Below are 11,367 nucleotides of genomic sequence, written 5' to 3'. Positions count from 1 at the left end.
TAATAATAATAATAATAATAATAATAATAATAATAATAATAATAATAATAATAATAATAATAATAATAATAATAATAATAATAATAATAATAATAACCCGTGGCGTAGAATGACTGCAAAGCACTTGGGGGGAATTATGCGCCCCAATCATTTTTAATAGACAATGTGTCACTAATATGCCAACAGTATCTAGACGTCATTGATGATATACAGGATCAATAAAGAGGCCAAAAAGGTTAAAAGTCCAGTGCACTTGACTGAGTGGCTTATGTTTCACGAGACAACCGGAACCAACATCTCGTAACAGTATTATTTTTTTTCCCCTCGTTGACGTACTCAACAAGTAACCAATGATAGTGTCTTAGCGTCATTCAATTGACCAATAAGGAGTCGGATTTAGACGAAGGAGGTGTGGCCTATTGCGAGTCTCTCTGCTTAGAAGCCATCAGCTGGAGAAGAACGAACCAACTTGGTGGGAAAGATGGCGAGAGGAGCTCGAAGCTTACGAAAGATCGCCGCTTGTGTGAAGCCACCACCGTCCGCGTATAGCCGGGACGCACGCTCCGGGAGTCATTTCAGGTAAAAATTGTTATCTTAGTAGTCGTGCCACATACGCTTTTTAAATTTGGACCCCAACAGTGTTTGATCGCAAACAAAACGCTGGTATGTTCCCCATTGCCACCAAAGCTTATCTCTGAAGCGTACTTTTCTTCCACCCAACTTTCCTCATTAGTTTGAATGTTAACTTTCAGTGAATTGTGAGAATTAACTAATTGCATGTGTGGACCGAGCCCGGAATTCACATCAATGGTATTTTCTTGCAAACTGCAACTGCAATCGACAGTATGACCCAAGGCGAGAAGAAAATAGTTTGTGCACAACACTTAAAAGTATTTAATAGCTCAAAACTTTCAAAAGGCAAATCAGAGAATACAAGTTTAAACAACTATTAAAATAATGTGCATTGTTTACAAAGGTATTTAAAAGCGATGTAAAGCAATAAAAAGCTTTTTAACATTGATGAAATTGATTTTAATGCTTAAAAGATCTTTATTAAGTATATGGGAAGGGGGGGGGGCGTTTTTAACCAGGTTTTAAATGTATTTACACTTGGGATGACTTTACTTCTGTTGGCAGCTTCTTCTACTTGTGTGCAGCCTAACAGCTTCACCATGTTTGCGTTGAAATCTGGACACCACTAATTGACCCAAGTCCACATACCTCAGAGCCCTCCTGGTTTTTATATTCAATGAATCATAACATGTTAAATTGATTGATTGACTTATTGTCAGACGGCCCAGTACACAATTTGCAAGTGGTTGAGTGCAGAGGGGCCGCCAAAGAGGCAAGTGGGCGATGTGGGAGGACAATTGGGTCAGATGTTCTTGTCTTGCACTGAACACAGGCGCCAGGGCGGCAAGCAGGGACCCTTGGATGACGCGTTATCTGTTGCGACAAAAGAAAAATTCACATTATGAAAATCAGGTGGCAGGTCAGGGTCGGCGGCTTTGACTTCTATACTCAGGTGGGCTGTTAATGTTCAAATGTGAGTTATGACATTGCAGCTACTGCTCTTTTTGTTTTCCCCTACATTGTTGCTCATAAGAAAGAAATTAATTTATAGTTTGATTAAAAGCGAGTTGTTGAAACTTTGTCAAAAGGGTTTCTACGCAAGTTCTTCATTTAAAATAAATTGAGACTTATACGGAAGAGTTATTGTCTGAGCAGCTGATGAGGTGAAGCCAGGATGGAATACAAATGAGTTTCCAGTGACGTGTAATGGAAGGCGAGAAATTGCTTGGATGTATCCTTCCAAATGTCAATGAATGTTTCGAGTCAGCAACAGGCTCACACAGTGATGACTCCCACATTACTGCAAACAGTGGTGAGACTTAACCTTATTACGTGTTAATTCCCCACTGGTTTTTGTCCTACATTGATGGCCGCCTTCTATTCTGAGGTTGCACTTGCATTGACCGTCGGAGTCAGTCACACGGTGACTATATCACATTTCAACCAGTCAGGAACGGACAGGAATGGGCAACCGCCTCAATCCGACTCGCACAGAGCACGTCTGTCAAGTTAAAAACTCTTTTTAAAGTGTTCCATTACAAATGTACCAATGCAAGCAGCTTAAGGATACAGTAAAAGTGGGATGGTTTTGAGATCTTTTCCATTAGAAAACTAGTCCAAAGTGATTGGTGGGGGAAAAAGAAAGATAAAGGCACACAAAATGAAACCGAAATAAGATTTGCATCTTCAACTGCAGTCGCATTGGCGTCCGTGACCTTTTGTTAACCTGGAATGCTGTCACATGCTTTGCTAAAATGACAGTACGGCCGCTTCCGTGTAACGTGTCTCAATTCAAAGTAGCTATCAGAATAGCCTTTTTTTTTTTTTGTAGTTAATGTGGAATTTTGGGTCACTCATATCAACGATTTATGAAGTAACAGCCAAAGATAGAGGTTGAACAAGTTTACTGCTTTAAAGGTCACAGCAGTCTTTGTCAAATAAGCGTATGTTTACCTAAGAATGATCACATCAGGTCCAAGTCTAGAGACGACTCCATTTTTAAAATACTTGCCATATACAGCTAACTACAAAAATGCAGTGACACTTGATCTGTTTTTATTTCAAAACAAACCCCCTTTCCCCAAGTGAGAAAAGTAAACGTGTCAATATGTCTGCATTCCTTCAACTTTTGCACCTTGGGAGCAATTTGCTGAGCTGTCTGCTTGCTGTTTGTCTCCGTACTGCTGTCACGTGTGGTATTTCTTAACAAGAATCCATTTGCTACTACACATTGTTTGTTTTCCTCGACTTGTGCATTTTGTCTCAGATCTCATCTCTGTTATGACTCTTACACTATATAATTTTTGTTGCTTTGTTAAAATTTAAGATGTGACCATTGGATTTTTCATGAAGAAGTTTGTCCTGTGTGGCATGTAAAGATCTCCAACGTGTCACTTTCCTGGTGTTATGTCAGCGCAAGAAGAGGGCCAAGGTCTTCTATAAAAATATGTCGTTGGGTGTCCAGCAGATACCTACCATCTAATGGCATCCCGATGACGCCTCTCCCTGCCCTGCTGGGCGCCACCATGCCTGTCCGCAGCGTCGTCTTTCCCACCCGTGCCTTCTTCAACATTGCCAACACTTTCTCCAAGAGAAGAGAATATGCTGAAAGGCGCATTATTGGGTAATGCATACATATATCTGTCTTGTTTTTGTTGTTTTCATGAGCCTCATTGATTCTTCTCAGAACAAGCCTGTTTTCTCTGTTGTTTTTTTTTTTGAAACCTTTGTTTTTCAATCTGTGTGGAACTACTATTTACTAAATAGTGGAAAAGCTATAATTTTTTTGTGGTGGGGGAAAAAAAGACCACTCTTAGGTTTGGTGCTTAAGTTGGCAATACGGGGAACTTTCAAAATGGCTGATAGTCAATTTAACTTCAAAATTAAACTTTACGCAAACGTTTGTGTAATTTTTATTATGCACAGATATTCCATGCAACAGATGTACGAAGTGGTGGCCAACGTGGCGGACTACCGTCACTTCGTTCCCTGGTGCAAGAAGTCCGACGTCATCTTCCAGCGAAGTGGATACTGCAAGGCCAAACTCACCGTTGGCTTTCCACCAGTGACGGAAAATTACACGTCCCTTGTCACCACAGTCCGCCCTCACCTGGTCAAGGTGGGTTGCTTTTTTGTCTTACTCCACAAAAGGAGCACTGAAAACTTTACGTCAATGTATTTGCATTTAACCTTTAAGAGCTGTTTGTTTTGAAACCATTCTCTAAGGGCAATTTTTTTTTTAACTTTTAGAGTCAACACATTTGAGTATTATTTAAGTACAATATAAAGATATATATTTTCCTGCACAGCATGGGTAGGCAATTCCGGTCCTGCATGTTCTCTGTCTACCCGTTGCAAGACATCTGATTCAAATGATCCAGTTTCTGCAGACCTTGCTTATTATCTGACCATTTGAATCAGTTGTAAAGTGCAATGTTAATATTCAAACTGCACGTTATAGTCGCGTAAAATATTAATTGTACTTTGCTATCGTATTTTAACATTGGCCATGATGGTGGTGCACTTGAAGATTGAACATTAAGTTCAAGTACTTTTTTTTTTTTTGCATGCAAACTTGGTATGTAGATAAATTATTTTGCACTAATGCAAAAAGAAAAAGACTTTTTTTCCCTAATCCTCTTCAAAAATACGTTTTAGCACGCATAACCAAGCTCGGATTAAAATTTGAATGAAGCGGCCACCGTCTTCTAAAGCTCTGACGCAATTCTCCCTCGTGCATGGCTCACCAGGCAGCCTGCTCGGATGGCAAACTGTTTAACCACCTGGAGACCATTTGGCGCTTCAGTCCCGGCCTGCCTGGCTACCCTCGCACTTGTACTGTGGACTTTGACGTGAGTACATTTGAAAATCAACCTCAATGAGATGCCGTTTAAATAAATGTGTCGCTGCACCATTTCCTCCCGCTCCTCGATTTGTTCCTCAGATCTCCTTTGAGTTCCGCTCGCTCATCCACTCGCAGCTGGCGCACGTGTTCTTCGACGAGGTGGTGAAGCAGATGGTGTCGGCGTTCGAGCGCCGCGCCACCACCGTCCACGGCCCCGAGACGCCCATCCCACGCGAGCTCATGTTCCACGAGGTGCATCACACGTAGCGACGCTTTGACTGAAGAGTGGAAACAAAAATATTAACAAAAGCAGTGACTCATGTTCTACCTAACAACGCCAGTGCCTTTCTCTTTTTTTTTTATTTTTTATTTTTTTTTTTGTGCTTTGCATAAATCTGGCCAAAGATTCCAGCACAGATTTAGTGCCGGAACAGGCAAACCTCGCACAGTCCGCTCGTCAATTCCATCATGATCAGCGTCTTGTTATAAGCTCCGCCCACTGGAGGTGACAGGTTAGGGTCAAGGCAATAAAACCTTTTGTCGGACACAAGAGACCACATGGGAATATAACGTCTCCCCATTTCATTAGTTTAGTTCAATTTAATTGGAATGACTGCAACAAGGGTAGCAATCTTTTTCTTATTGGGGCCAGTTCAGGTAAAATACAAGATATGTATAGTTTTTTTTTAGTATTATGATGGGTAATGAGAATGTGAGTGTTAAATGTTTTGCGGCTTTTGCCATGAGGGGGAGAAAACATGCAAGTTAATTTGTTTCTTTGTAGTAATAGTTTTTAGGCCAAATGAATCAATTTGAATGATTTGATGTGCTCCATAACTTAACATATTTTGCATTTTATCTCCTGCTGAAAATCCTACAGATGTCTTAAGAATCCATGACTTAAAAAAAAGTCATCAATTTAAAACGTAGAGATCCTGATTGCTGTCAAATTTTTGATGAGTTTCAATTATATCTGCCTTGAAGAGATTCATACTTGCAGAAATGTAAACATTCAGTACCTCCTCTCCAGATGCTCGAGTTCTCTTTATGCTTCTATGTTAGCTCTGTATACTTCCATTGAGTTCTCCATCTGGCACACCGACTGACTTTCACACTCGACAGGAGTTCATGTTTCATTTGTTTGTAAGAATTGTCCAGTGGGCTGGATCAAATGCTCAAATGGGACATATAAGTGCTGCAGGTTCTCCACCCACTGTGCTACGACAGATATGTTTTGTGTTGGATCTCAGTTACTGACTAAAGCTATTTCCATGCTGGACTAAAGAAGTGCAGCATTGTACAGTATATAGTATTTTATGTGCAATATCAGAAAACCTTTATTTTATTTCATTGTATTTTTCTAAGTAACATCAAAAAGCAAGCCAGTATGTTTGCCCGCTCGCATATTTATCGTTCTTTTTAAAAACCTGCCCATGTATTTATTGAAATGTAAATATCACTTCAGGTTGTTTTTCAAAGAGGAAAAATTGTGTGCGTGTTTTTTAAAATAAGGGGCTGATTTTGTGTTTTGAAAATAGAATTTGCAACAATACGTTATCAGCTGCATGATGTATAAAGATTTTTTTTTCTAAAAAGTTTGTGTGGTGTTTTTTTTCTCCCACTCATTGGCGCCAGGAACAAAAATAGGCCTGCATCATGTGAGTAGTAAGAATAAACACGCCTCTGTGGTATGAGGTCACGCTGCCTTCATAGTTATACAAGTCAAGGACTTGAAGCCCTCGGAGAACCTCAAAACCAGTTTCATCATTGAATGACACATTTGTAACATTCTACACCAACTACTACGTCTTGTCCTCTTGTTCAACAAATGAGTAGTGGCAAAGGGATTACCAGAGCAAACTGGCACTTGAAAAGCATCAAGCTCCCCAGAACTATAGAAGTACTCTAAATTATGTAATCTGATTAAAACTAATTGAATTCCATCAAATACATGCAAAAGTAATTTTAACAATTGCTATGCAATTCTTGTAATAATTACAAGAACCTGGACACAATAAATTGGATTTATTGATTACACTGAGGGAAGGAAAATAACCATCACCATTAATCAATGTATACATGATGGTACATAGTAAAAAAAAAAAAATCATCACTATTTGTATGCTATTTTATGAAGGTAATTCTTCATTATTTCTGAAACAAATGATCTTGTATCCTGTTAGATTTTTTTTGTAAACAGATCATATATGGTCTTACACCATGGGCACTTTGTATCCAAACACAAGAACTCAAAAAAACCTATATCATTTGAAAAATTGGTTTAATTAAATCAAATAAGCCTCCACCTGCTTCAACGGCAGGGCAAAACCTATGACATACATATATAAAAAAGAAAATTAAGTCATGACAAATACAAATGACAGCAACACATTCTTGGCTTCACTTCACTCTGCTTTGTTTTGTTTTTTTACAGTGTTACATTTTTTAGGATATGACCTTTACTGGAAGTTGAAACAGATATTCACTGCAGGAAGTCAATGCAGGGCCAAACAGTATTGAACACAACTGAGGGGTATAGTCATCCTAAACCCTCAGAGATACCTGTCGAGATCAACTAAATAGCGGTCAACACTAAACCAACCTATAGAGGACGCTGTTCCTGTAAACCTGGCTGCTGAGTTTCTGCGGGGGGGAGAAAATGTCTGTCTACCGAGTTGCATGTATTTTACACAAGTTGTGGATTAACTGATGCGAGAGGCAAGTGGACCACCTCCCGGAGGGCTGGCGTAAAGACGAAAGGTGAGCCACCTGCAGTGCCAACTTCCTCTTGGTCAGGTTCAGTGAGTTATGAGTGCAGAGTCTCAGAGGCGCCATTTTGTTTAGTCTATACAGTCATGGAGGGATGACGGGCGTTGCCTTTTAGAAACCCATGCCACCACCCATGCCACCCATGCCGCCCATTCCACCCATACCGCCGGCTGGCATGTCCTTCTCCTCCTTGGGGATCTCCGTGACGACCGCCTCGGCGGTGGCGAGCAGCGAGGCCACACCCGCTGCGTCCAGCAGGGCCGTCCTCACCACCTGCACAGGATGAAGCCGCTTAGAGGTCAACACGATTCAATGGGATAAACTACAATGTCCTAAGGAGACTTCACCTTGGTGGGGTCAATGATGCCCTTCTCCACCATGTTGACGTACTCGCCCAGCATGGCGTCGTAGCCCACCTCGGCAGGCGCCTGCAGGATCTTCTCCACCACCAGCGAGCCCTCCACGCCAGCATTCTTGGCGATGGTCATGGCGGGGATGCGCAGCGCTCGCCTGATGATATCCACACCTGGCAGATGGAGGGAAAAAGAAGGAAACACTTAAACCAGGGCAGAAACACTTTTCTCAAAATCAAGCACCTCTATTCACTTTGCTTCCTTGGCACCAAGATTGCGACAAAGCACAAATTTGATCTGAAACGCATTCCTTGATTCACAACATATTTCCTTGGCATTAAAGGTGCCACAAAACTGAGCTATTCACTAACCAATCTTCTGGTCGTCGTTGGCAGGTTTGATGGCTTCCAGGGAGGGAATGCAGCGCAGCAGAGCACAGCCGCCGCCGGGCACGATTCCTTCCTCCACGGCTGCCCGCGTGGCGTTCAGAGCGTCTGTCACGCGGTCCTTCTTCTCGTTCACCTCAACGTCACTGGTCCCTCCGATCTGCATGAACAACGCTTAGTTTATATCACGACGTTGGTGAACAACAAGCCATCCTGACCGGCACGCCCACCTTAAGCACGGCCACGCCGTCCGAGAGCTTGGCCAGACGCTCATTGAGCTTTTCCTTTTCGTAGTCGCTGGTGGTATTCTCCAGCTGCTCCACGATCTCGGCCGCCCGCTTCTCCACGTCGGCAGGTGCGCCGCCGCCCTTTAAGAGCAGCGTGTCGTCTTTGGTGATCTGCACCTCGCCCACCTTGCCAAAGTCGTGCGCCTGGATGTCCTCAAGAGCCACGCCCACAGCATCATCGCCAAACACCTAAGGAAGACCCCCGTACTATGTCAGCCAAACAGGAGGATGGCGTTCTTAAGTCAGTCAGAAAATTGGACTTACAGTGCCCCCAGTGGCGATAGCCATATCCTTCAGCTGGTTCTTCCTGTTGTCTCCGAAGCCTGGAGCTTTAACTGCGACCACCTGCAGGCCAACCTTCAACCTGCACAGTGACAAAGACACCAATCTGAGCATACTTAACGACATATACATATATCGTTAACATTATTTTTTATAAGATGACCTGTTAAGCACCAAGGTGCTGAGGGCCTCTCCATCCACATCCTCGGCCACAATAACCAGAGGCTTGCGGTGCTGGTTGGCGATTTCCAGAGCGGGAACAATGCTCTGCACGCTGGAGATTTTCTTCTCACTGAGCAGCAGGTAAGCATCCTGGAACTCACATTTCTGACCTGCGAGGTTGGAATATAAAAAGTCAACACTGTATCATTCAAGGCAATTACACTGCTGTTTTGTGGTTGGAATGATCAAGAAGCAGAATTCGCACCCTTGGCCGCGTTGATGAAGTATGGAGAGATGTAACCACGGTCAAACTTCATACCCTCGATGACCTCCAACTCATCATGAAGAGTTTTCCCATCCTGGAAGCATTTATAGAATACAACATCTTTATTGGCAATAGAATACAGTGCAACAAATAGACAGATATTCGGCTTAGATTTCAAAAAGAAATATTGAAAATGAAAAGACAAAAGAAATGTAAACAGCAATAACGGTCATCTTTCTAAAAACGTTGATGAAAAGATGCCTGAATCCACATACAGACAAGCTCTGCTTTACATGACAGTGTAAGATGTTATTAAGGTGTGTCAAAGTGATGCAAAAAGATGCTGACCTTGACAGTGATGACACCTTTGCGACCAACTCTCTTCATGGCGTTGGAGATGACATTGCCAATCTCTGTGTCGCCATTGGCTGAGATGGTGGCAACCTATAAGAATACCGAAAACGTATTCCTTCATATTAAATCTTCTGACATCCAATATTGACAATCTTCTTGTGAACAAAGTCCCACCTGTGCAATCTCCTCAGGCGTGGTGACTGGCTTGGAGAGCCGTTTGAGCTCATTGATGACTGTTTCGACGGCCATCATGACACCACGACGGATCTCCACAGGGTTGGCCCCCTTGCTGATGGTGTCGAAGCCCTCCTTGGCGATGGCGCGTGCCAGCACTGTGGCAGTGGTGGTGCCGTCACCTGCTTCCTCATTGGTGTTGTTGGCCACGTCCTGCACCAGCTTGGCACCAATGTTCTTGTACTTGTCCTTCAACTCGATGCTCTTGGCCACAGTCACGCCATCTTTGGTCACCTTCGGGCTGCCCCAGCTCTGCTCGATGATGACCGTACGGCCCTGTGACAGATAATGATCATTTCTTGTAATTATTCATACTTTTTGAATAATACTAATTGATAAAAAAAAAATAGGGTTGACGTTTGTACTCTCTCGTACCTTCGGACCCATGGTGACCGCAACCGTATCGGCCAGCAGGTCAACACCTTGTAACATGAGGGCGCGGGCATCTGCGCCGAATTTGACCTCTTTGGCGTAGGCACGTGTGAGGTGGGGCGCTAGCGTCCTGCACACTGGCCTTACCTGCTTCATGATTGTGGGTAGACGAAACATGTCTGCAGGCACAAAGTAGGGTAAAAAGCAGAACATTTAACCACCGCAATTTTATAGGGGGAGACTAATACTGAAAGTAAAATTGAAAGTAAAAAAAAAACAAAAAAAGACATCCATAGTGAGTCTTGATTGGACACAAAGTACAAGTAAGCAATCATTGTCTAAATCCGTGAATGAATGAACACATGACAATCTTCGAATTCACAAACCGTAGAAATACTTTTGCATCATTGTTAGCGTCTTTTTTACGAAATACACGAACCCAACTCAAGAAACGCTTCTGGGATATTTGATAAACGTGACATTGCTAACTCCCCAAACCACGTGTCCTCGTGCAGGGTCGTGCGTCACAAGGTCAAATTGGAAGGACGCATGCGCAAGTCTTGCCTCTCCATCTCTACGCTTGAAGAACAACTAGTTCGGCTACTACTACAGCAAAATTGCTTTCCGGAACGCAATAATCACTCACCAAATTAAAGTCACGCATCCTGCACATGATACCCACCATGTTGAAGATAATTACGTTGTTGTAATTCGAGGACACTCTGGTGTAACATTAACTTTGTTAAGGATATTAATTTAAGCGTGAAACACAAATCTAAGTGTTGCGTGCCCTTGCAAGTCAGTGGTGAAATCTGTTAGCAAGAAGCAAGTGAAGCTAGCTAGCTAAAGATATTTTTTTCGCATCTAAACACACTATTTCGTTGTGAGCCGGTGTTGCTGCAATGCTGTAGCTATTTGCATAAGATAGATGAACGAATTCTAATACTTACTTGCGTGGTGTGTGTTGTTAGAGGCTGGAGCGGCTAAGGAGGAGGCACGTCTGTCAGACGATGTGATATAACGACTGGAGTGAGGGCTGACTGGATGGAAGTGCACATGGCTTCGCATACATCCGGGTACTTAGCCGGCATGCCCGAGACTCTGAATAACGTATTAACTGTCATAATAAGTCATTTTAATCGCCGTTTTTAGACAATTCAAGCCACACTCAAATTATAATCATTATTTCATGGCATAAAAGTAACAACCACGATGCCATTGTGCTCCGCTGTTATAGAAAAGTCGAGTTGGGGTATATGACGCTCGTTCCGGGGCTGACTTTCCAGAAATTTCTCCTGCGCTATTGGAGGAAAAAAACTGAGGTCAAAGTTGACATTGTGCAATGTTGCTCAATGCGGAAATTTGTAAAACAGAAAAAGGTAAAACAAATGTGGCATATTACTTCATTCATGATCAAATTTACTAATTACACATATGGTTGTAAAGAATGTAATTGTTTGGCTTGACACAAAGCGTACTGGGATTT

General features: G+C 42.5%; 2 protein-coding genes across 3 annotated transcripts; one reads left to right on the top strand and one right to left on the bottom strand.

The window, feature by feature from the left end:
- Positions 1 to 424: 424 nt before the first annotated feature.
- Positions 425 to 6,012, top strand: coq10b (coenzyme Q10B). Of its 2 annotated transcripts, none has more exons than XM_061287465.1 (5): positions 425 to 579; positions 3,041 to 3,196; positions 3,499 to 3,691; positions 4,323 to 4,424; positions 4,517 to 6,012. In XM_061287465.1, exons 1-5 carry the CDS (start codon positions 482 to 484, stop codon positions 4,682 to 4,684), a joined length of 717 nt encoding a protein of 238 aa, XP_061143449.1. In that variant the 5' UTR covers positions 425 to 481; the 3' UTR covers positions 4,685 to 6,012. The 2 variants fall into 2 exon arrangements, with proteins under 2 accessions (XP_061143449.1, XP_061143448.1); XM_061287464.1 differs by having other exon boundaries at positions 3,038 to 3,196.
- Positions 6,013 to 6,681: 669 nt separating this feature from the next.
- On the bottom strand, positions 6,682 to 10,987 carry hspd1 (heat shock 60 protein 1). The gene is made up of 11 exons (XM_061286526.1): positions 10,832 to 10,987; positions 9,885 to 10,060; positions 9,450 to 9,785; positions 9,270 to 9,365; positions 8,922 to 9,015; positions 8,658 to 8,826; positions 8,477 to 8,576; positions 8,156 to 8,401; positions 7,911 to 8,085; positions 7,534 to 7,712; positions 6,682 to 7,459 (listed from the first exon to the last, which is right to left on the bottom strand). Exons 1-11 carry the CDS (start codon positions 10,947 to 10,949, stop codon positions 7,298 to 7,300), a joined length of 1,851 nt encoding a protein of 616 aa, XP_061142510.1. The 5' UTR covers positions 10,950 to 10,987; the 3' UTR covers positions 6,682 to 7,297.
- Between the last annotated feature and the right edge of the window lie 380 nt (positions 10,988 to 11,367).

This window comes from Syngnathus typhle, linkage group LG9 (genome assembly GCF_033458585.1).
Source record: "Syngnathus typhle isolate RoL2023-S1 ecotype Sweden linkage group LG9, RoL_Styp_1.0, whole genome shotgun sequence".
NCBI lineage: Eukaryota > Metazoa > Chordata > Actinopteri > Syngnathiformes > Syngnathidae > Syngnathus > Syngnathus typhle.
This window is presented reverse-complemented; position numbering and strand designations above follow the sequence as displayed.

What these genes read in the sequence shown, in the direction of transcription:
- coq10b (XM_061287464.1), top strand. Translation starts at nt 482, where the DNA reads ATGGCGAGAGGAGCTCGAAGCTTACGAAAGATCGCCGCTTGTGTGAAG. An exon ending in GCTGAAAGGCGCATTATTGG is followed by an intron (nt 3,197 to 3,498) that starts GTAATGCATACA and finishes TATTATGCACAG; the next exon opens with ATATTCCATGCAACAGATGT. An exon ending in CTTGTACTGTGGACTTTGAC is followed by an intron (nt 4,425 to 4,516) that starts GTGAGTACATTT and finishes TTTGTTCCTCAG; the next exon opens with ATCTCCTTTGAGTTCCGCTC.
- hspd1 (XM_061286526.1), bottom strand. Translation starts at nt 10,949, where the DNA reads ATGCGAAGCCATGTGCACTTCCATCCAGTCAGCCCTCACTCCAGTCGT. An exon ending in CTATCGCCACTGGGGGCACT is followed by an intron (nt 8,402 to 8,476) that starts GTAAGTCCAATT and finishes GGTCTTCCTTAG; the next exon opens with GTGTTTGGCGATGATGCTGT. An exon ending in GCATCATTGACCCCACCAAG is followed by an intron (nt 7,460 to 7,533) that starts GTGAAGTCTCCT and finishes CATCCTGTGCAG; the next exon opens with GTGGTGAGGACGGCCCTGCT.